At 40.0% G+C, this 26,302-nt stretch overlaps 1 protein-coding gene across 2 annotated transcripts in view; it reads right to left on the bottom strand.

Moving 5' to 3' along the window:
- The window catches only part of CAPZB (capping actin protein of muscle Z-line subunit beta), a 120,723-nt gene that overhangs the window by 61,611 nt on the left and 32,810 nt on the right, over positions 1-26,302 (bottom strand). For both annotated transcript variants that reach the window (XM_026659951.2, XM_026659950.1), the window contains exon 2: positions 24,579-24,668. In XM_026659951.2, coding sequence (XP_026515736.1) covers positions 24,579-24,668 — 90 coding nt within the window. The remainder of the gene's footprint in view (positions 1-24,578; positions 24,669-26,302) is intronic.

Here is a 26,302-nt window from a genome sequence, read left to right as displayed (position 1 = left end):
CCCGGAGATTGCGATTGACTGGGAGAGTCCCCAAGATCGACCAGTCGATCACGATCAATGGGTTGGTGACCGCTGCTCTACAATAAGGGTCTAGAGCTCATCTGTACAGAAGACAGAACTTTATCTGGGGCCAGACCGAGAAGGGAAAAGAACTTTGCCAGGAATTAAGGGCCATCACAAACCACACCACCTTCCACTCTGAAGTGCAAGGTGAATTCCTTTGACATTGCTTTCTCTAATACATACATAGCAATTAGTATATAAATAAAACCCTAACCAAAACAAGATGCTCCACTGCACACCCTTCTCCCTCCAAAGAGAGGAGGGAAGAACAAACCAACACATGACAGATATTAGTCATGTCACTAAAGCATTCAGTTAGCGCTCAGATACCATGGCAATGAACATGGTGTAAGAACTTGAATAGAACTATTAACGGTGTAAAAATAAATTTTAAAAATGGCAGAGCTTTCAGGGACAATCGCAGCCCAATCAACTACTTTTAACTCAAAGGAATGCCATCTTTAATCAGTTTCTTTGGTGCCCCTCAGTTTACCCACCTGTCAAATAAGATAATGACCTCACAATCATGTTGTGAGGTTTACTTTAGTGCCTAAAGCCCTTTGAGGGGGATTAAAAAAAGTTTATAATATTAAGCAATATTAAGAAGCTAATTTAAATCCTGAAAAAGGCAAAAAAATTCAGTAGTCAAGTGTTAAGGATAGCATTTCACTGAAAAGCTACACGGGCAGTCAGCCACTCTTTGGAGATTATTTGCAGTACTACCTGGATAACTGGATTATTGGGCAGGCAGGCTCAATTTTTAGTCAGCATTTCCCATCTTTCTGGTTGAAATCAAACCATTTCTGGACTTCTGTGAGGTTGCATTGTCTGACCCAAGCTTGTCTCATCTACAGATAATCACAATATCTTCAGTGTTTATAAGAATTGCAATCTTTTCATCTTCCTTAAATGTACTGTGGTAGGAGTTATTCTGCAAGCTGCAATGGGTAATCAATTGCAATGACACATTTACTGGATTCTATCCCTTTTTTTGGCACAGACTTCCGAAGTGACTTAGGCAAGGAAACTTATGCCTCAGTTTCCCTAGGAATAAAATGACACTTTTCTACTCCAGAAGAAAGCTGAGAGATTTAATACAGTAATGTTTATAAAAGATGTGAGATACCTCACTGAAGGGGTTATATAAGGGCAATGTAGTATTCTTGTTCAATTAACAAGACTCTTAAGTGTGGCCCAGTCACCCAACAGGGCAGTCATTTTATAGTATTTATTACATCTACTATGCAACAGCTGTAAAAAGCAACAGAGGGTCCTGTGGCACCTTTAAGACTAACAGAAGTATTGGAGCATAAGCTTTGGTGGGTGAATGCCCACTTCATCAGACGCAAGTGTGGTCTGATGAAGTGGGCATTCACCCACGAAAGCTTATGCTCCAATACATCTGTTAGTCTTAAAGGTGCCACAGGACCCTTTGTTGCTTTTTACAGATTCAGACTAACACGGCTACCCCTCTGATATGTAACAGCTGCTATACTACTTTTCTCAGAGAGGGTTACAGGCATACTTAACACGTTGGCCTGCACATTCCATGTTGTGGAGCTGCTTATATTGTGAAAGTGGTGTTCCAAAGCTGTCTGTACGAGTTATTTGTAGCTTTAAATGCTTCAGCAACACATGTACTAGGAATGGAGTAGTCCAATAGGCACGAGTCTTCTGCAGAGTTCAGACTAGTAGTACCTTTAACAATACACCTCTACCCCGATAGAACGCTGTCCTTGGAAGCCAAAAAAATCTTACCGCGTTACAGGTGAAACCGCGTTATACAGAACTTGCTTTGATCCGCCGGAGTGCGCAGCCCCGCTCCCCTGGAGCGCTGCTTTACCGCGTCATATCCGAATTCGTGTTATATTGGGTCGTGTTATATCGGGGTAGAAGTGTACAAGATGCTAAATGTAACACACTCAGGACAGACACTAAATAAATACAGAATAATTTAATCTTTGGGTTAGTATTTTATACCAAAAAAAGCACCTTTCATTAAATCTCTTCCTCCTCCCCTCCCACTTTAAGACTGTCAAATATCCAGCCCAGCCTGCCCTATGCACTTACATGACAGGGCATATTCAGATTGTGTAGAATAAATTTTCATTTAAATAGAAAGTTTCCAAGCATCATGGTTGCAAAGAAACTCAACTTGCGCTGGAAGGTTAACCAGTCTGTCATCTGGAATTTACAGACAACCTGAATCATTGGTTCTGTGCTATGAGAACCCCTTACCTATATACTCTCCATTCATTTTACTGGGTTATTAACTGGAAAACCTGATTATACCAAGTATCATTTCAGCAGACGGATGGGGAAAGCAGGTGGGATCAAAACACACATGGAGGGAACTGGTATTGCTATAAGGAAGGAGATGCAGAAGAAAGTGGGACACTCACAAGGAAGAGGTAGGAGCAAGAGAAAGGGGAAAGGCAGAGAATCAAAAGGCAAAAATAGTGGCTGTTTCCAAAAGGTGATCTTATTTTCCCCAATTAGTGATGCTGAAGGGGACAAAGTATGAAATAACTAAATTTAGTTTCTACATACAGGTCATACTTTAGTTTTTTTTTTTTTTTTTTTTTGCAAACTTCCCCATTTACAACCAAAGAAGTTCTGCCAAGGACTGAGTTGAGTATGTAATCCTAACTTCCTACCCTGGGCCCAATGATCACTATTAACATTTAAGTTTGGCTTCCTCTGCATTGTTTGAGACTCCCAAGGTATCTTCACTTCTGCAGGTGGGCATTACAAATAGGTATTTTCACATGATGGTGTATGGAGACCACCCCCAAAGTAAATTAAAAAAAAAAAAAACACACAAAAAGGCAAGTCTCCAGGGCCCAAAATTAGTTGTTCAAACTGGGCTTAAATGGCATTGCTATTCACAAGCACGTACCATAGAATGAGGTGATGGTACTCTTTTTTTTTTTTCAAATTAGATATACAATGAATGAGTAGCATAAAGGAAAGAAACTGAATGAAAATGAGACCACCGTATTATAGTGCATGTTGGTTGAACAAGGATTCTGTTGTCTTCTGTGTAACAGTATTCTTCACTGAAGAAGTGAGCCAAGTATTTAGACAAAGTTTTAATTAAGTTAACCATTTTCATATCAGCAGTACAAGTGATCACCTGTGTCCAGGCTGAAATTGTATACCTTCTATAGCAGCCAGTCGGCCTAATAATTGTTCCTTCCTGATACACTTCTTGACCAACAGAATCAACTGCATAATCAAGAATAGTCAAGAGCAGATTTTACATCTAGATATGATCTAACTTAAAAAAAAAGAATGCTTGTGTATTGTTGGAAATACAAGAGTTAAAGTGAATAATAATCCAACTCCTACATTACATATATAGGCCTCAAGTTTGTCCTGTGATATACTCAGGCAATTTCTAGTGGAACTGGATGTGCGTGACAGTAGAATTCTGCCCCTTGCATACAGGTCTGTCGCATCTTACGCTGGGGTTACGTTCTGCAGTCAGCGCGTAAAGTGAAAATCGCATATAGTCAAAATTCCATTGAGTGTAATGGCGGGCGGAATCGCCCGCACTACAGGTACGGTACTTAAATTGTTTTTCCTCTTTTTTTTGCCGACTGCGCAAAGCTGAATTCACTCATGTTAAATGCGCATAAGATGAGACAGACCTGTATTATGGATATATTTAGCAACACAGATATTCATCTAAAATATTAAATTTGCAATCTCAGTGGGCTAGGTTGCTACAAGAGCCTTAATTTGTGTCTTTACCGATTTCAGTGTTTACAACTCTAATCCCAACGTTATGCTATGTTAATTTGCATATAAATAGCATGCCTGTCCATGCTTAAAGACCAAATTACAATGTGCACCAACCCTCCAGTAACCTCATTTTGGAAAGTATGTGCAAAATTTGGTGGTGTTAAAGGTCCGATGAATTTTGCCCAAGGACAAGAGCTAGAAAGGAAGGCTCATTAAAGTACTAATAGCTCCAGCTTGATTGAGTTTCAAAAAAAAACAAAAAACAGAAAAAACAAACCACAGTACACTAGGCACTTGGACCTGTCTGCCCTTTGAATTAGGCTCTACAACATGCAGGTGTCTGCAGAGATGTAAGATGCATGCAGCTTTTTAAATAAAAAGCAAACATCCCCAAATTTAAAAACGGAACATTTTAATTGCACTTAAGTCTTTAAGGCTCTTATTTTTATTTGAATTCTTATAAGACTGATGTCACTGTATAGAAGTGAAAAAAGATCGTCAACGTCAATCAGAAAACCACTTGAATGCAAAAAACAGCTAACGCTTAGCCGGCACTTTCATAACAGTGATCATTTTGGCATGCCACCCAGTTCAGACTGGATTCCTTCCATTTTGGGCCAGCATCTAATAAAATTTCATTATAATTCTACTGAGTCATTCCGCAGCCTTAGAATTTCCTGTTCCAGCAGAACACAGACACAGCTTAACGGATGTTGCGGAAACTTAAAAAGGAAGCCTGGCTCCACTCATCTTGTGCTTACAAACCACTACTAAAGTCACTCCCCCAAATCCACATATGCTGCTAAACCTTAATTTGATCCATCATATGTCTGTGCTCACAAATTCAACACAAGTTTTGTTTATTAAGTGAGACTCAAATGGACTTTGAGGCTGAAGACTCAGATGTAAATTATATATGCAACAGCCCATATACATATGAGGTGGGTTGGAAGAGTCTGTTTTAAATTTAAAACTGCTATATAGATAAAAATGAATTTACTACCATAGAAAGGTGCTTGTCTGACAACCCTACAGACCTGATTAAACATTGCTCAGTGCATGAGAGGTACATCATAGTACATCGTACATAAACTGTCTGTAATGGGCCACTCTCTTACCACTTCAAAAGTTATTTTTCCTCCCTTGATATCCTGCTGTTAATTGATTTATCTTGTTAGACGGACCTCACACTTGGTAAAGCAACCCCATCCTTTCATGTATTTATACCTGCGCCTGTATTTTTCACTTCATGCATCCGATGAAGTGGTTCTAGCCCACAAAAGCTTATGCCCAAATAAATTTGTTAGTCTCTAAGGTGACACAAGGACTCATCATAGGCAGTGTCACACTTAGGTTATTTGCAGAGCACTGGAAATAGACCTCAATTCTAATCTCCAGGGACCACATTTAAAGAGTTATAGTAGGTTATTCTTCACACCCATAAAATCCTTGGTCTTTTTCCTGCGACTGGCAACATAGTGCTAGTTGTTGAAGCACCACCTCATTCCATGTAACCTGTTGAATAGCTGAAGATTGCCACCTGGCAGGCCCCAACCAGCCCTAGATTTTGACCAATGGCCTACAGGTGAAGGTCTCTATACCAATTAGCCATCCAATGAGCAACCACCGTGTAACAGCTTGATTTTTTATTACATTACAAATTTGGTTTATAAGGGCAATTGTATTGATCTAATATAGTCTTCTGTAAGGCATCTGACTTGGTGCCACATGGCATTTTGATTAAAAACTAGAAAGATAAAATTAACATAGCAAACATTAAATGCATTAAAAGACAGCTAACTGATAGGTTCCAAAAATGTACCTTAAGCAGGGAATCACTGAATGAGTGTTTCTGCTGTGATCCCACAGGAATCTACTCTTGCCCAATGCTATTTAACATTTCTATTAATGAATGGGGGGGGGGGGGGGAAGAGAGTCACTGAAAGTTTGCAGAGGACACAAACATTGGGGGAGGAGTAAATAAGGATGAGGACAGGCTACTGGTAGAGTGATCTGGATCACTTAGTAAGCAGGGCACAAGCAAACAGTGTGTTTTAATGTAGCTAAAAGTAAATATACACATGTAGGAACAAAATATGTAGGCCATATAGATACAATGGGAGACTATCCCTGGGAAGCAAGTGACACCGAGTTTTGGGGGTCATGGTAGATGATCAGCTGAACAAGAGCTTCCAGTGAGGCACTGGAAGTGAGATCTCCCTTTTGAATCCACTCTGCCATCAGCAATGTTCTGTTTTTCAAAGGGTTCATCAGGTGTCACAGAATGTTTAACATTCCACCCGCCCCAGACATTCAGGTAACCATCTATCCACTTGCTGAGGCCAAAAAGGCTAATACATGCCTTGGATGAACAAATAAGAGAACCTCAAGTAAAAGTAGAGGTTATTTTACCTCTATATTTTGCACCACTACAACTGCTACTGAAATACTGTGTCCAATTCTGGTGCCCACAATTCAAGAAGAATGTTAATATATTGGAGAGGGTTCAGAGAAGAGCCACAAGAATGATTAGGACCCTACCAAATTCACAGTCCATTTGTGTCAATTTCACGGTCAAAGGATTTTAAAAATCCTAAGTGTCATGATTTCAGCTATTTAAATCTGAAATTTCACAGTGTTGTAACTCTAGGGGTCCTGACTCAAAAAGGAGTTGCGTGGAGAGGTGTCGCAGGGTTATTGTAGGGGGCGTTGTGGTACTGCTACCCTTACTTCTGTGCTGCTGCTGGCGGCAGTGCTGCCTTCAGAGCTGGGCAAGCTGGAGAGCGGTGGCTGCTGGCCAGGAGCCCAGCTCTAAAGGCATAGCAGTTGCCAGCAGCAGCGCAGAAGGAAGGATGGCATAGTATGGTATTGCCACCCTTACTTCTGCGCTGCTACCTGCAGAGCTGGGCCCTTAGTCAGCAGCCGGCACTCTCCAGCCACCCAGCTCTGAAGGCAGCAGCGCAGAAGTACGGTCGGCATAGTATGGTGTTGCGACCCTTACTTTTGTGCTGCTGCTGGTGGTGGCTCTGCCTTCGGTGGCTGTTGGCCAGGAGCCCAGGTCTGGTCTCCAGCAACCCAGCTCTGAAGGCAGTGCAGAAGTAAGGGTGGTAATACTGCAACCTCCCTAAAATAACTTTGTGACCCCCTGCAACTCCCTTTTGGGTCAGGACTCCTAATTTGAGAAACACTGTTTTCCCCCGTGAAATCTGTTTAGCATAGGGTAAAAAGCACACAAGAGACCAGATTTCATGGTCTGTGATGCGTTTTTCATGGCCATGAATTTGGTAGGGCCCTAAGAATGATTTAAAAACATGCCTTATAGTGATAAGGAGCTCGGTGTATTTAGCTTGAGTCTGACAAAGACAAGGGTAAGGGGTGGTGATTACAGGCTATAAGTATCTTCATGGGAAACAAATATTTAATAATGGGCTCTTCAATATAGCAGACAAAAGGTATTCTACTATACAATGGCTGGAAGTTGAAGGTAGGCAAATTAGGAGTGAAAAACAAGGCGTGAATTTTTAACAGTGAGCGTAATTACTTGGAACAACTTGCCCAGGGTCATGGTCGATTCTCCATCACTGACAATTTTTAAATCAAGATTGGATTTTTTCTACAAAAAAAAAATATGCGCTAGAAATTATTTTAGGGAAGTTCTATGGCCTACTGTAGACAGAAGGTCAGACTAGATCACCACAATGGTGTCCCTTCAGGTCTGAGAATCTATGAATCCCAGGAAGTCTTAACTACTTGTGTCACGAATCAGGCTGACGTCACCAGTAACAAGTGACAAAAACAACTATAATTTAGAGAAGCACACTAATCTGAAGTGCATTATTGTGATGTACCTATTCCCCAGCTATTCCAGTTTTCAAAAAGGGAACAAACTCAATTTTGGATCAAAAATTGTGGTTTTTATAAAAGCTCAACAAATAAAAGATATGGGTTTCTTTAACATTCCAGTGAAGGTTATTTAAAAAATAAAATACAAATAATAATTATACACACACACACACACACACACACACACCCTCCTTCAAGTATTTGCAACCCAAGCACTGCAGTACTAAGAAATTCAATAGTGAAAGTGATTTCATTTTTATCCAAGCTTAAAATACAGAGTACAGAAAATGGAATGAAGAAAATTAGATTTAAGTTATTTTAATAATCTAAGATTATTAGCAAACAAAGTTAGCTTAAATTGTATTGTGAGTGTCCCTTTAACCATTTACATATATTAAATAAGGTCTTGAATTACCATCAAGGTAATCTTTCCTAACTAGATGAGTTTCCATTTACAGCCACTTGAAAGGAAAACTGGCTCTCACTGGAGGAGAATTTTATTCAGTGTGCCCGAGCCCCTTATTTTAGGCAAAACCACTCAGTTTAGAACCTCAGCAAATTCTTAAACATCTAGCTGTTGACTGCCCACTGCTTAACATACTAGCCAACAGTTTTTGAAAGAGCATGACATTAGAGATCTCACTTTTGAATCCACTCTGCTGTCAGCAATACAGTTCTGTTTTTCAAAGGGTTCATCAAGTGTCTCAGAATGTTTAACATTCTGCCCTCTCCAGACAACCATCTATTCACTTGCTTGTCTGAATTATGTTTCATGTTGTCTAGTCTTCAGGACTCCAAGCTTCTAAAATGAGTCTCAAAAGGCTTCACCTATAGCCTCATGTTCTTTGCCACCTGTGCAGCCTAGGAAACAGGAGTCCTCTAGAGGTGATTTCTGTATCTTTTTTATACCGCTAAAAAAAAAAAGCATCAAAAGCACAAGCAGCTACGAGGTGCTTCATTTGTCTGAGTGCACTTTTTTAGCTGCACTATCAAGCTGGTTCCAAATCTACATTGGTGTGATCTTCCAAATATCTGAACTTGCAAATTTAATGGATATGTTTTTATGGATCAGTTAGTAACTTTTTATATATAAAGAAGAGTGATCTAACGTATTGGGCTTCTATGACCTGGGCCCTCTTGGTGCTAATTGGCAGAGACCACAGGGGTGCACCAGGCTTACAGGGATCCACTGGGTCTGGTATCTTCATATAGTTCACCAACAGGTGTCATGTGAGTTCTCTACTGAAAGCTTGTGTCACACTGATCATCGGAATCATGAAGTGTATGTATGCGTAACATACAAGGAGTCATTTATACACTGACACTTATGGTCTTAAGGTCTGGGTTGGGGATAGTGACCAGAAGTGACCAGGAGATGCTTGCTTACCTGTCATGCTACATATAGACTGAGTTGCATACTTCAGAATGAATGCCTACTTACAGTCTGAGCTGGATGCTAATGAAGGGATTGTGAAGTCTTCAAGGAGGGAAATTTACAGGAAGAAAAACCATAAGAGAGGGTACTGTTTGTAAGTGAAGATAATAAAGTCCAAAAAAAATCTAACTGCAGGGACGGATAGACTCTGCATCCTTCACAGATGGGACAAGCTGCCAGCTGGCTTGTCTTATGAATGGAGGATCTAAGCCAGTTTGGCTGTTTAGTCTAGAAAGGCTGTTATGGTTTTATTTTGTATATAACCATTAGTTTCCACTAATTTTACCTGCTTCTTCTCAAATCTGTTAAATAAACATCTTGTTTTTACCATAAACATATCTAAGTGCTGTGTTGAGCAGAGTAGTGATCCCGAGGTGTAACCGGTAAACGTGTACTATTCCTTTGGGAGTAGCGCATCAGAATTCTGTGAGCATCCAGTGAAACAAGGGCTAGACACCCCAGGGGGATGCTTGGAGTGCTGGGGGGTTGGAGTGTGCCTATCATTAACCTGAAAAGAAAGAGCAGGGCCTGGGAGGCCGTGCTTGTGTTGCTAGAGGCTGGTGGATTTGGGGAATTGATCTACAGTAGGCACAGACAAGGCTTCATCTCACTAAGGGCAGATGGTAGTGAGATCCTTACAACCCTGGGTATCTCCAGGAAGCACCATAGCTTCTCTACTAAAAGAGACCTTTTTTAGAGCTTTCCTGGGATGAAGATATGGAAGAGAGTTGAAAGTACATCTATTTCCAAACCTTTAGACCAGAGAAATGCCCAGTTAAGTCGCTGATTGATATTCTACACTTTGATACATACTGTTGGCAAGTCTATATTAATGCTCATGAAAGACAGTTTAGTTTAGTGTGCTTGCTTCTTTTTCTGCATCATAATTAGTACCTTTTAATTTGCTTTCCTAGTTTATGCAAGTCCTACCCAAAATTAAAATTCTTCACTCTTCTGCTGTAATATGAATTTGAGAACTAGTCAAACTCCTCCTAGAATTGATGTCTATTTCTGTGCAGCTGGCCAAAATGTCAAAATAAAATTAAAAATGTACTTGTTAAGATGGAGAATTGTACCTTTGGCTATCTTTATGAAGACAAAAAACTGGTGTTGTGCACATTTACTGTTTTGTTTTCAGTTATTTAGCAGATCAGGGCTGAACATCTTTAAAAAGATGATGTATGCCAGTGACAGGAGAGAGTATAGAGGCTAAAGCACAAGACTATCTTTCCAGCTGCTATCTTGGTGCACTGTCTCAATTTTAATTTGTGACTCAGTTCACCTATTAAGTGGATTTAAAAACCCCTTTATTGCAGAAAGGTGTTTTGAAGATCAATTAAGTTTAGATAAGCTGCTTCAAGAGCACCTCAGGTAAGTGGTGTTAAGCCAAATAATATTCATGACTATGTACACACTAAATTTGAGTTTAACTTAAATTGGTTCACACTGCAACAATTTAACAGCTAGCAGTAAGTTTTCCTCTGTCTGGATTATGAATAGCTGGAAGAATTTTTTGGAAAGCCATCTTTCCAAGAGAGTTAGGGTTGGTCTATACTGTTCTGCTGGTAAAATTCATGCATGCACGTTTACTTATTTATTTGCGCTGACAGAGATGCTAGTAAGAGCCCTAGAATAGGTATAGTTACACTGGTGTCAGTGTGCTTATACTGACATGGGAACTGAAATAAGCAACACTAGTCAGCCACCTTCGCTGCATCCTCATTAAGGGGTTTGCGACTTTAGCTATGTTGACATCGAAAGCTGCAAAAACTTCTTGCACTGACAAGCTTTTAGTTTTAGGGCTCAGAACAAACTAGTCATCTCACAAAGAAAGCAATTTTGGAGAATTCTATTTGACTGAAAGGGACCTAAAAAGTATTCTTTTAAGAGGAATTACAATATTAATTCTTACATCTGTGTAAGACAGGTTCTAGGGAAACCACCCCACAACATTGCCATTAAATATACTTCTTCTGCAGTGTACAATTTGAAGTTTCACAGACCAAGGTCAGAACTCAATTTTGCATATATAGAAGAAATCTCCACTTAAAGTAAAATTTTAAGCAAATCACCCATAGACCTAAAAAAAAGAATTTAATTCAAAGTAACTGAAGCCTGGATCCCTGGCTTGTATGTACTAATTTAGTGAGTTAAATTGTAATGGCTCTAGGCAAATGGATCTTATCAGTTGTCCACAGGCTTATTTAATAAGGAGTGCTCTGTCCAGGCTATTTTTCAAATTCTTATCCATCTTGCAGCATAAATGACAAATCTCAAGTGACTATCCATAATGTGTTTTATTGAGACTTTAGGCATCCATAAAACCTTCACGTGTGGTGCAGAGAGTTCCAACATAAATACGACAACAATTGTTTGATTTGTATTTGGCAAGGACAATCTGGAAACTGAAAGAATCACTCACGGTTGGAGAAAGGCTTACATTAAAGTTGAATACAAGCCCAAACATTTGTCAGTGTTCGGACTACAAACCACCTTCTTGGACACTACCCGAGTACTCTGTACAGAGACTGCATTCTGTCTACTAGGAGACTTGCTAAGTGGTAAACCCCTGAAAAGAACAAAAAGATTTGTGGTAGAAGCACCGTGAACACTGTTCAGAGGCCGTTTAAATTAGGGAACTGCCCGCAGAGCCTATGGAGCAGTCTAATTTCCCCTTCCTTTCTGGGGTGAGGGAATACCTGAATAAGTGGTTTAAATATGCTCTAGTTTCTGAGGACACTATTGTCAATAAGAATCCATTTGGCTTCCCCAGCCATCTTTAGAGGATCAGAACAGAGCCACAGACCACTATGGGCAGGTCTATACTACTGCTTGAGTTGATCTGACTTGCATCACTCAGCTGTGTGAAAGACTCCCCCAGAGCGACGCAAGTTACAGCGACCTAAGCGCTGTCCACGCCAGCGCTATATAGCTTCCGCCTCTCACAGAGGTGACGTCATCATGCTGATGGGAGAGTGCTCTCCCGTCGTCGGCACAGATGTGCTGAGGTAGCACTTCTAGTGTAGACCTGCCCTGAGGCTCAGTGTATTTTTAAAAAGTACCTTGACACCGATGTATCCTAGTGCCCACCACTGCCCTATTCTAATATGAGTTAAGCACATATAGTTGAATTTGTTGCTCCACTGCATTGGAACATGAATGGCTGAGAGGCAGCAACAGCATACCAGGGCTTAGGTTTAAGGAGATGAGAAAGCCTGAAGTACTGTGAATGCTATACGTAGAGACTGGGCAATGCCCTCTACTTGATATCGAGCCTTCAAGTTTAGAAGATGACTAGTTAAAACCAAGCAGGACCATCTACTCAAACACGTCACTGATACCTTTTGAACAGATGGAGATGTGTTCCATCATGCGGGTACCCCAATTACTTCAAATCAAGGCAAAGACTGTTACCCATCCTCCTTTATGGTTAGCTAGTTTGGTTTTTTACAGTTGAGTTTGTACCTTTTTACTTTATACATCAAAAGACCCAAAATTGTCAAGTTTGCTTGTTTTCCACCTTGGAAATATTAGGAATATCAACTTTGGTCTTGCACTTTCACAAACTGATCCACTAAAGTTTCAGAGCATCTTTATTTTTATTTTCAATATCTTAATTGAAAGGATGGAAGATGAACAAAAATCTTCCTTCTCTAAAAAGGAGAATAAATTGATGTTATAGGGGTTTAAAAACAGTTTTAAATTGACTAAAATTTCATACTCATCTGAAGGCTTGCGTGCATGGGGACTTTACCAGCATAATCATATTCCTCTAACTCCCCATGTACACTTGAGTTCCAGACAGATAAAATTGTAGTGGTATATACTGGTATATTGCTCCCCACCACCAAGACAAGCCCTCAGAGGCTCAACTTTCACTGTTGAGGTCATTTCTCTCATCATTTTAAAGATTCTTCTACAGCAGAAAAACAACAAACTGATTTTCTACCGTAAAAAAAATCTAAACAGCTTTCAAAGCCTTCTTATAAACCAAAGCAAAAAAGGACTTAAGCAGCTTTTTTTTCATTTTGGTAGATCACTGATCATCAATCTTCCAGGTATGATTACTTGAAGTTGTGGCTGTAAGCAAAATTACTTCTCTTGGCCAATCTGCTTGTCCACTGAAGCCAAGAAGTGTATTGCTTTTAATTAAAATCCTCTGTTTTACAGGGCAAGTATTATCCTTGTTTCCCTGGATCCAAATTATCTCAGTCTATACATGTACAACTTAGATTGAAGAATCCAGCCAGGTTAACATCCAGATTAAGTATTCAATAGGAAAATCCTTCAGGCACAGGGGCACTAGTAGAAAGCCTGATTAGACAGCATACTGAGAAGTAGTGAAGGTTAATGCTCAATCTTCCTATTAAAGCAAGCCCACAGAAGTCTAGACAGTCACCCAACTAAAGCAAGCAGGGATAACCTAGTAACAGTGCTAAGGGGGAATCAAGGTAAATACCCATTTCTGATGTCTTTTAAACTGGTAGAGACTGGAAGATCTACAGAGCTGAAGAACCCGTGTCAAAAACAATCCTCCCAGACTAAAGAGGGACACCTCATTTCCATCAGATTCCCATTTTTACACTGCAATTATAACATGGGTCCTTAAGAGCACGTTCTCCCAATATCTGAAGAATAGAAGTAGCCATGCATTCATCGTAAACACTGGAATTGCTTAAGCTATTCCAGAGCGCAGTTCATCTTTTAAATATCTTGGAACATACATGAAGCATTTGAGCTGCTTCTTGATCCGCATTTTTCTTTTTACCATGTTTCCCTCCTTATGGGAAGGAGTACATTAACTCTGTACTAGGTAGCATACCAGGTCAGCACTCTTCTGATGAACAGTCTGCAGAAACTAAGCTCCTGCAGATAGTCAGCCTGCAAGGATAGAAACTTTAAAACAAGTTTGTATCCATGGAATGTTCTCCTGCCACAAGCACAATGATTCAGAAATAATGTTTCATAAAGGTGACAACTACTCCCTTTAATTTCAATGGGCATCATCAACTTTTAGATGGGCCTCATAAGGCTTCCCTGTCATATTTTTAGCTATTACTCTGAGCATGTTAAGATAACCATCCAGCTACTCTAAAACTGTACCAAGCATGAAGACCACCAGCCTCTTTCCCCTTCCCCACCCAAATCTAACACCCTGTTTTAGATCAAATAATTTGATCCACCATACTCATGCTACAAATCAACTATCATCCAGAAGGTGTTTCATTTACTACTTTCCTTTTCTAGAGAAATCTGCCTGCCAATTTGGTGTGAGGGAAGAAAGTAAAGGCATGCTTGTTTTAAAGATTTTTTATTTATTATTATTATTATTATTATTAAAGAAGTGAAGAGAATTGTTGACAGCACAAGTTATTTTCTCACAAACAATGAAAACACCAACCTGAGGGAATAAAGAATTGAGGCAATATAGGTTATGGAGTTAAAGTAAATACATAGCGGGTACTGTTATAAGAATTGTATTAAATGTTTTCAGATTGTCCCACTTGGTCCATCATCATCGCATTTCAGCTAAAGTGTACACTGAACAGTTTAATGACAAATACAGCACCTCTTATTAAACAACAACATACCCCATGGACTGCTGTCAGGTACACTTCAAGGCTTCATTTACACTAAACTTCCTGCTTAAGCCTGCTTGAAAACTGTTCTAATTTAAGCTAATGATCCTTAAAAGGTAGCGGCTTCCTACACTAAAGTCTTTTTTCAAAAAGTGATTTTAAAGTTATCTTGTGCATTTTGACAGCCTGCAAGTAGTGTTTACAAATAATTACTAATTAAATGCTAAGCAGAGTGTTCCATGCCAAGGCACATTACCAGCACCATACACAGCTTCTTTCAGGCGGGACTTCTGGAGTCTCGTGATTGACAAGGTCTCTAATGAACTCTAATTGTAGTCTCTGCAGTGGGAGAAAGCAACAACAGATGTGGCAAAAGGGCAAACCACAAACAGTTTTGCTAATGAATGAAAAGTGTTTGGTCTGATGAGGGCCAGTGACCCAAAAAAGTTTCACTCTTCTTCCTACCTTATTATTTCACGTTCAAGTCTGACCCTTTTCCCCAGTCAACACAACAGTTGATGGCAGTAATATACAGTTAGCTTTGAGGGGCTATGCAAGCTCATGTTGGCAATGAGCTGTTGAATTTTTTTTTAATATACTTAATGAGCAGCATACAGATTCTCTCTGTCAAGGTGATAGAATTTGAAATGAGGGAATTTAATACTGTGTACTTCTGAACAGTTAGACAAAGCATAAACCTACAGATGTTAGTTTTTGCCACATTAGTTACTGAAACTTTTGCATGCATGTAAGACCCAGAACATCATCTCCTCTGTTTAGTTTTGTAATATTGTTAGCAGTACGTTGGCTATGACCCTGATCTGTACAAAACCCAACTGCAAGATGGCACACAGGATCATGGGTAAATTTTTCAGAATGCCTTGGGACGTTAAGTCATTTAGGCCCTTTTGAAAATTTTCCATATGCATCACAGGAGAAGGTGGGCTGTGAGCAAGCTTTTTCAAAATGCAATATAAATTTCAAAAACATAGTAAATGCTTTGTGATTGCACTCTTTCAAGTTTGCTTCAGCATGACTCTTTAAAAAAAAAAAAAAAAAAACAGAGAGAGATCCACAATTAATACAAGCACACAGTCCATGGCAAATAGATTTATCTGCAATTCTCAGTCACTGCCAGAATTCAGAAGATAGAATAAAGAAATGTTTGTCATTACCACTGTTAATCACTGGAAGTGACTTGGCTGTTCAGGCAGGTGCATAAGAGTTGATAACAGAACTAAAGAGAGTCCTGTGGCACCTTATAGACTAACAGACGTATTGGAGCATGAGCTTTCGTGGGTGAATACCCACTTCGTCGGATGCATGTAGTGGAAATTTCCAGAGGCAGGTATAAATATGCAAGCAAGAGTGAGTCAGGCTAGAACTAACAGAACTAAGTAATAAATATCAGCTGGGCAAAAGGGGAGCACACCCCTTTATTGTCAGGACCTTGAAGAGGGAAAGGAAGAGCTCTCCAGATTGTGAGTAACCTGGGATAACTGGAAAAGAGCTGAAGAAAGGCCAGAAAAGAAGTTTGGGTAGGAACAGGAAAGACAGAAGTGGTTTTAGCAGGGAACATAGGAAAGATGATAAAAAAAGGATGGAAACAGAAGGAGACAGCTATAAGATTACAACATGTCAGCAGCGGCATCTCTTGCCATTTAATCATAAAATTTAATTTTTTTAAAGCTCCAACTCCTGGAGTCATGTGATTGAGAATCGGAGCTTTCATTTAAAACTAAATGAAGCTCCTATCCCCTACAATGTTACAGTGAAAAAGTTGAAGACATGCACTCTAAAGGATCTAAAGCAGCCAAAACAAAACAAAACACCACAACAACCCCCCCACCATAAATCGAGACTAACAGTCTCAATTTTGAGGAGTCCTTACTCATGATTTTGGAATGAGTAGCACTGTTAATCCCACATTTCTGGGAAGAAGCATATTTTGGTATTAAGTGCATCACGGGAGTACAAATGGACAAAATGCATGTAAATATATGGAAATAAATGCAAGTTAAGTGCAGGCAAGGGTGGGGGAGGATTAAAATCTGATTTAAATTCAGCAAGCAGGAAACCTTGATTTAAAATAAATTTTAATCTTGTTTTGCATTTGTACTTGAAATCTATCTTCCTAAAGAAAGATTCAAATTGGTTGGTACACCGCTACCTCGATATAACACGACCCGATATAACACGAATTCAGATATGACGCAGTAAAGCAGTGCTCCGGGGCGGCAGGGCTGCGCACTGCGGTGGATCAAAGCAAGTTCAATATAACGCGGTTTCACCTATAACGCGGTAAGATTTTTTTGGCTCCTGAGGACAGCGTTATATTGAGGTAGAGGTGTATAACCATTAAAGCATCTTGATTAGCAACTAAATATTGCCTTGCCACTAAGTACTTTTTGCTATCCAGGAGGCAACACTATCTATATTTAAGCAATTATATAAGTCAACATACATTTATTCAGATCCTCCGCTTCTGCATTTTTTCTTAGGTTAGAAAAGTCGTGGGGGAGGAAGAGGAGTTTTGTTTTTACACTGGTGATTTGTGGCAGGCCACATTTGGGTGGAAACTGGAATTCAATTAAAAAATGCACAAATACCACTTTGTTTATTAAATAAAATTACCCTAAATATATTGGACACATTAAAAACATCAAAATGTGTTTTGCATTTTAAAATGATTACACAAAGGAAGCATTAACTGTAGTTAGTGAATTGATGGTTCAGTCCCTTGACTTCAAAGGCACTCATCCTCTCCCACCTGGTTTTTATTGATAGATTGGAAGAGGAAAAACAAGCTTTCCTGCTTTTCCAATTCCTATTCAGTTTCTGAAATCTGAATCAACTAGTCAAGAGAAAATACTCTCGGCACCTACTAACTAAACTGAAAAACAGTATTTAAGGCAAAATCTTTTCTGAAGAAAAACTGAAAGTACTTACATTTGGAAAAAATGTAAGTACCAGCACTCACTCCACTGTAAAGAATGAAAATAGATATTAAATGTCACAACCATTTACTGAATTCTAGAACTTGACCAGATCTCAAAAGTTAAAGATGTTTTCCTTCGATTCAGTATCTAGTTAAACAGTATCTTTTAACTCATTAAGATTTGAGGGTACAATGATGCAGCCTATTTAAATTAGTGCATCATAATAAACTAAGGTCTTAAGTGTCATAATTTCAAATAAAATTTAAAGAGGATTATTTTTTAAGAAAATAGGTATTAAATAGAAAATTCTTTTTTAAAGGACGAACTGATTTTTATCCACTTTCAGTGCAGACCTCTGGCTCTTGGAGTGGTGACCAAGTGACACTCTGCTGCAAGGGTTGAACCCTTACCCTATGGCAATCTCTGACACTGCTGACCGGGGTGGGTGGGTGGGGCGGGGGGGTTCTAATGAATTTCAGAGACAGCTTCATGTTTAGTCTCCAGCAGAGACCGCACTATCACTAGTGGGGGAATATCACATCACATGAGCTCGTATTCTAAACAGGAATGGTCCAAACTAGTCTGTTTCATATTACCCTTTCACTATGAACAAGAAGCCCATAGAGTGTTGCTGATGGAAAGCATGTAGAGCACTAATAAGCACCTTCCAAAAAGTAATTCAAACATTTAGAGGTAACCAACAATTTTCAGCGCTATTAGAAGACTCAAACCAATTATTCAAATCAAGACTTCCCATAGAGTTTCCTAGACAACTTGTTCTGGATATTTCTTGTACTGGCTCAAGTTTTAATAACTGTTTATTCTTCAAAGCTTCACAACAAGCAAGATTTACAGTAGTCAGATCATTGAATCTATATCCTACCTTTGGCCTCCAGCAGGGACAAGAGACTTCAGGAGATGACCAAAACCCCAGGTGATGCAAATCCAGCCAATTACAAAGGGCTTTACCTGTGAGTGGGCAGGGAAAAAATTCCTTCCTGACCCCTGCAATGAATAGCTTACATCCTGACACACAAAATTTGTTCTTAGCTTATTTAACTATCATCAGGAAATTTATCCAGTCTTTTTTAAAGCCAGCCATGCTATACGAGTGAATTCATGTGACTGAATTCCACAGGTTCAGGAAACCCTAAGTGAAGGCGTAGTCTATTTTTTCCTGAATTTACCAGCTACTAGTGACCTGTTACTCATTGTGAGATTAAAATGAGACTGAGCACACAATTATACTTTAGGTTCAACATACTGAGTCTGGGGCAGCAGCAAGATCAAGAATTACTTTATCTTTACTAATAAGAGTGCTTTGAATTTTGACTCAGTACATTTCAGCATTAGCTTTAGGAAACTTCTGGAAAGCAGTGTCTTAGAGGACACAAGAACCTTCTCTGCTGAAACTGCTCTTAAAATCTTATAGCAAGGCTTGGAAGGTTTAGATTTTTATCCCTAAGTACTGGTTAACGTCAATTTCACTGTACACATAAAATGAGGAAAAATATATCCATGAATAACTGAAACTTACCGACAGGCAAAGAAAAATGCTGCTTAAGAACTTAGTTTGATTTTAAGGATCTTTACTTTTGACCCAAGAATCTTTTGATGCCTACTGGCAGAAGGAAGGCAGGAGGTTCATAGGGGTATAGGGATTTTCCTGGATTCACCAAAGGGGATCATGTAAGGTCTCTACTGAAAGCACGTGTCACAATGGTCACCATAATCGTTGCAAGATGCATGGAAAATATGCAAGGAGTTATATATGCTGAAAGTTATGTTCCCTAAGCCCTATAGTTAAAGGCAGGTCACTCACAGGTAGTGTTTCCCAAGACAAACTTCTCCAGACAGGATGTGGATAATGTTTAGCTTCCTGGTGGATCATTGTGCATCTTCCAACAGAAGTGTTAGGATACTGAGTCAAATGCTAATGAAGAGCTTTTGGACACTTCAGAAGGAAATTAAAAAGGAGGAGGTAAAGATGGGGCAGCTGTTTTCAGGTGAAGATCAGAGGTTTGTTATCCTACATCAGGGATGCAGAGAGATGCCTTAGCATCCTTCAGTCTGTGAAAACAAGCTGCCAACAGGCTTGATCTTAAAGGGGATCTCAGCCATGCTGGCTGACAGTGCTGAAAAAGTATTTGGGGTAAACTATCCCGTAGGAAACAGGGGAATGTCTTGAGAGTTAACTTTAGGTTCTACAAAGCATATTATGATTGTATTATAGGTAACCGATAGTAAGTAAGAATATTGGAAACAATTGGTAGAATGTGGTTTTTGTTTGTTTGTTAACAATAAATACATTTAGATGTCATATGTTATGCGGAGTGGTGATCCTGAATTGAATCTTGTATAACTTGTGTGTACTATTCCTTTGGGAGTAGAAGAACATAGTTCAGTGAAACAGGGGCTAGGGACACTTGGAAGACTTGTGGGTTGGTGCGTGCCTATCACTAACTTATACAGAGCGAGGCCTGCATGCTTGCATTGTCACAGGCTAGTGGAGTCGGGGAGGTGATCCGCAGCAGGCAGACAAGACTCCCTCACAGTAAGGGCAGGTGGTAGCGAGGAATCTCAACTCTGGGTACTGCTGGGGAAGAAAGAAAAAGAAAAAGGTACACAGGGCCTTCTCCTGGATCTCCCTACAGTTTGATACCAATTAATATACCATCTCCTCTTAAAATCTTGGTGTCCAGACGTGGCTGGCAGCACTCCATCTTCTGGGTCTCCAATCTCTGATCTTCAATTCTTCTGTTTTCATTTGATGGGTCTTCCTCCGCTCTTCCACTTTTGGTAGGGATCCTACAGGGATCAGTCCATGGTGTCTCCATCACTAAATGACTGTATCCACGATTTTAATCCCAATGACTCTGAAGTCAGCACTTCTATTCTTGAGCTATTCCCTTCCATCCCGTTTCATGTCTCTGACAGCTGGCTCAAGAACCTTTACCATCAACTGGATCAAAACTGAGCTACTAAACTTCCCTTCCAAAGAGTCCTCTCTTCCTCCCCACACCCTTACCGCCTCCCCATTATCACCTCTTTCTTAATAGCTCAGGTCCACAACCTGGCAGTACACATCTAGGTCCTATCCAAATCTTGCCATTTCTTCTTCCAGCCTTTCAAGATCTGTCCTTTACTTTGACATCCACATTATGTGATCGATCACTTGTCTAGGCCCTAAACCCACAACTTTCTTCCAACTTCTGCAGCCTCAACTACAGCTGTTCTGAACAATTTACACTACATGAGCTCCATTGAACTTTTCACATTGCACTCCTACCTTTTCCTTTCTGTTCTCCTATCTGCTGAGATGTTTCTCCCACAAGAACCTTCTTCCATTTAGCCCGTTAGAGTGAACACTCTTCCCCACATTAAAACCTACTATTGGCTTCATGGTAGAAAACAGAAAACTGATAATGGCTAGGATAGTGATCAGTTCAGACAGATTTAATAGCCTTGAATCTGCTAGTCGTGCACACAGCTAGTCTGTGACCAGGTGTTCCTAACATTATAAACTTCTGTCTTCATCCCCAGCCCCCTCTGATCACCCACTTGTTTTAAATTAGACTAAGCCAGTGGTTCCCAAACTGGGGATTCGTGAAATGTTACAGGGGGTTCTCGGGAAAAAAATTCCCTAATGGCAGACAGAGCTGTCCTTAGGGACCCCAGGGAGCACGGGACCAGCAGCCCGGAGCCCCTGGACTTCCAAGAGCTAAGCAGATCAAAGCAAACACATCTATCACACTGAGGAGATTTAAACTTCAAGACTCCTTATAAGAAATGGAAAGGTAGGTGCATATTTTTTGCTGTTTTTAAAATTAAATAGGCAGCTAGTATTGTTTTTAAAATTATTATGAAGAACAAGTTTAAGCTTTGTGGTAACGTGTGTTGTTTGCTTCAACTGCTCAAGACCTGAATGCTTGTATAAGAGGAACTCTTTGAGTTGGCTTCTTAGATACCTTCATGCTGTTTCACATCTGATACTTCTTGATGAAACATAGGAGCCTTGTCTTATAACAAGCTTATTCAAAGTGATACAAGCTATGAAAGTGAGATCTTGGAAGAGTGTTGCCATTTTCATAATGTAACAAATACTGTAATGATAAATAATAATTAATAATAAATAGTGTGTAATAAGCATGTCAAAAACAAATTTTATATTTCCAAGATCACTGCTTTTATAATTTATACTCAGGTAAAGGAGAAAATCCCTGGAAATATTCTTTTTTAGGAGGGGGTTCGCGAGACTTGACATTTTGGTGAAAGAGGTTCACAGGTTGTTAAAGGTTGGGAACCACTGGACTAAGCCCTTTGGTTCAGACTGTCTCCTGTATGTTTGTACAACACCTAGGACAACGAGGGATCTTGATGGGGCCAAACAGTCACTGTAATATAGGTTAGATTTACTATCAGTTTGGTATCTTGCATTTTTATTTGCAGTTGAAGGAATGACTCCCAGTCAGCAACAGAAGTATTTAACATTTCAGATTAAACCATGTTTGAATGAGATGCCTCCAAAGTGTGTTGCGGCTATTTCCTTTCGGATAGTTCTGCTTTCCGTATCTTCTCTTCCTGCCTCCATAAATTCACTAAGCCACTGTAACACTAGAGAACCAACTTAAGTCACAGCATGGCATTAGCAGCAGTTTCCTTGAACCTTTTCACATAGACTGCACACGCAATCTAGTTCTCGGTCTAACCCAGATCAGCATATGCATTTCAACAGCTTGCAGCCCCTCTTGCAGTTTCTATTTCCGGAGGCCACCTCCGGTTGCTGAAGAAAGAATATGCTGAGAACATACCAGATCAAATATCAAAATCCTGGTCAAGCCGCAAGAGCTTTTCCCTTTCTGCACCACCCCTAGTTACCAAACACATACAATTGCACTGACTTGCAAGACTTGCTTAGACACTACAAATCTGAACAGTTCCTTGACATACTACTTTATCCAAGAGGACCTGGGGGTCAGTCATGATAATACTTTATAGCAGACCTGCCCAGCTACATAGGAGCAGCCCTCCAGACATAGGTAATGGGTTCAACGGACTTTAAGCAGCAACTATTCTGTCGTAGACATGAGAAGCAACTCAGACACTTGATTTTTAAAGCAAGAAACACTAGATTAAGTTAAGTTGTGACTATCTGAAGAAATGTTAGCTTTGAGAAGTGAACTCTTGGTGCAGGGCTCAAAGTGTGCCAGTGTCAACATGTACTAAGATCGGACTCTTCTTGCCAAAGGATTATGTTAAGCTCCCCCCCTTTTAACCTGAATGTTATATTGCAGTAACACGGTCCTGGTCTGCAAGATGCTCTCCCAAGAGTTTGACAGCCCTGCCCCCCAAAGCTTGCAGTACAAGCAAGTCTAGGTCAAAATATCAAACTCAAAGAAAGCAGAATCAGTTTTGCCAACTATCATAGTAAAATAGGATGTGTGCAATACATTCATATTCTGGGAATCTGTATCTGCTTCGTTCTTCCACAAATGAGATTGTGTGTGGGGCACAAACCCAGAGTTTTCAGGGAGATTTAATACTTCAAGCACAAAGGACTCTACTAGTAGAGTCCAAGTTAAAAGAAAGTGACCGGACAAGTACCTGTACAGTCTGGCAGGGATCTAACTATGTTTTCTTCCACCCTCACAAGGAATTTGTTTCCATCCACAGTAATTCACCAGGAAAGTGAAACATACTTTGGGGAAAGAAGGGAAACCTGACCACTTGCGCAAAATTTAAACTAGTTTTCAAACATTTACTGGATTGCAGACCACATGGTGTGGAGTCATTTTCCATTTGAAGTATTTAATACTCTTCAGAAATCCCATGTTTCCAAGTCTTCATATACTAGCGTTATAGCAATTCCCTTGGAGCATGCACCGTACCAGCATATCAACAACTTGCATTTCTAACACAAGTAGACCTAAAGTCTTTCTAGAGAAAAGTTAAGCTTCCCAACCCTCATGCAAGTTTGTTAGAAGAATATTCCCACTAAGTACTCACATTCACCCTCAAGCCATTTGAGCATGCATTTGTCAGCAGTAGAAATAGACCACCTAAAGAATGGGCTGCTCTTCTGAAGTTTAAAAATGGGGTCCTCACAGCAACATATGCTGAATACCCAGCCTACAGTAATCCAATTAATTCACTGGCATTTGAATATCTGACAACACTAACTCAGGGGTTCTCAAATTGGGGGTTGAAACCCCTCAGGGGGAGGTCACGAGGTTCTTACATGGGGGGCACAAGCTGTCAGCCTCCACCCCCAAACTCCACTTTGCCTCCAGCATTTATAATAGCATTTAATATACAAATTGTGTTTTTAATTTAGGGGGGAGCGGGCGGTTTTGCACTCAGAGGCTTCCTGTGTGAAAGGATTCACCCGTACACAAAAGTTTTAGAATCACTGCTCTAACTACAGAAGAGGCACTTGTGTCAGACTGCAAACCGTGGCAGCACAAAACGCATTTGGGACTAGCACGAAGGCAGTCTGAGTAGCACCCATTATACAAATATCCTGGTAAGTAGTGATGGGAAGTGCATCATATGAAGTTTTGATGAACTATAGCAAAGAAGTTACATGGTTGAGTATGGTCTTTAAAATTGTGATGACCCTGCATTCTGTGTTGCTAATGCCTACTCACCCAGAATTAAACATGCATGCATACACTAGGGCCCCCTTCAGAAAGTTCTCTAATGATATTAAAAAAAAAAAAATAAATCAAGAAGGAACACCCACTTCCAATAAGAAATTAAGGAAAGCCAACTGACCTGAGAAAGAGAAGTAGCTTTCCCAACAAGGTCAGGGACCTACCTCTTATGCACTGCCAAAGCCATACGTTCAGTTGATTGCAGAGAAGGAACTACAAACAAAGCCACCACACTTCCGAATCGTCACATCATAAACCACATCTCTACTGCCCCACCTATTGATGCTCTGTATTGTTTTTACCCATTAATGCCACTTACCAAATCAATCAGGTCACTGAGGTTTTTCTCTATCTGCTGGGGAGGCAGACGCCTCATTAAATCCAAGGCACAATCCAGCTGCTGGTCACTCTGGGAAAAGAAGAAAATTCATCACTTGCAACTAGTGCAGAAAAACAGTGTTTGTTCAGACTATGAATGCAGACAATGTATCACAGCTAAACAAAAAGAGAAGCACTTTAATTGCTTTGCATCACAATACTGTTCTACATATGGCTAGAAGCTTTGGCTCCAGTTTCAAAGTGTGTCACCTTTTAATGACATATATACACACACACTTAAAATGGAATTTAGTAACCTCTGGCTATATCAGACAACTAACTTCATTCATATTACACTGCATGAGTTTCCTACGGTATAAGGACTTACTTCCACATTATTGAATATGGCGCGCGCACACACACACGGATGCAAAACAGCCTATTTTTGATATTTCCTGTTCAGATCTTTAGAATCATGGGTTTCCTCCAAGTGGCAGCTAGTGCTACTGCAAGTTAACAAGACTTCAGCCACCACATTAGGACAGGGCTTAAGATGCCTATCATGGATACGTTCAAGCTTCACGCTAACCACAGCTGACCACCATTCACTAACAGCTTCTGATCCAAGTGTAGTAGACACTTATCAGGGCTCCATCAATAAATCTAGTACACCGGTTCTTTTAATCTTTTAGAAGACACTAATGTACCAAAACTGACTGTCATAACTATAAAGGGAAGGGTAACAGCCCTCCTGGGTACAATACTATAAAATCCCTCCTGGCCAGAGACTCCAAAAATCCTTTTACCTGTAAAGGGTTAAGAAGCTCAGGTAACCTGGCTGACACCTGACCCAAAGGACCAATAAGGGGACATGATACTTTCAAATCTTGGTTGGGAGAAGGCTTTTGTTTGTGCTCTTTGTTTTGGGGGTTGTTCGCTGTTGGGACTGAGAGGGACCAGACATCAATCCAGGCTCTCCCAAATCTTTCTGAACAAGTCTCTCATATTTCAAACTTGTAAGTAAACAGCCAGGCAAGGCGTGTTAGTTTTTAATCTTTGTTTTCTCAACTTGTAAATGTACCTTTTTGCTAGAGTGTTTATCTCTGTCTGCTGTAACTTTGAACCTAAGGCTAGAGGGGATTCCTCTGGGCTCTTTAAGTTTGATTACCCTGTGAAGTTATTTTCCATCCTGATTTTACAGAGATGATTTTTACCTTTTTCTTTAATTAAAAGCCTTCTTTTTAAGAACCTGATTGATTTTTCCTTGTTTTTAGATCCAAGGGGGTTGGATCTTGATCCACCCGGAGTTGGTGGGAGAAAGGAGGGGGATGGTTAATTTCTCCTTGTTTTAAGATGCAAGGGGTTTGGATCTGTATTCACCAGGGAATTGGTGAAGAGTCTCTCAAGGCTACCCAGGGAAGGGAATTAGCACTTTGGGAGTGGTGGCAGCGGACCAGATCTAAGCTGGTAGTTAAGCTTAGAAGTTTTCATGCAGGCCCCCACATTTGTATCCTAAAGTTCAGAGTGGGGAAGCAGCCTTGACACTGACCAAGAAGGTGAAGCAGAAAAGGAAAGAAGGCCTGCTTGATATTATTCTAAGTCAAAATAGGCCAAACAGCCTCAAAGTTGCCCAGATCATATTTATATTTATATTTTATATATATACATACATACATACATACACATATATATATATATATACACATATATATATATATATACACA

This window comes from Terrapene carolina, unplaced genomic scaffold, assembly GCF_002925995.2.
Source record: "Terrapene carolina triunguis isolate 2854851 unplaced genomic scaffold, T_m_triunguis-2.0 Scaffold714, whole genome shotgun sequence".
In the NCBI taxonomy this organism is placed as follows: domain Eukaryota; kingdom Metazoa; phylum Chordata; order Testudines; family Emydidae; genus Terrapene; species Terrapene triunguis.
Note: the sequence above shows the minus strand (reverse complement) of the source record. Positions and strands in the feature narration are given on the sequence as shown.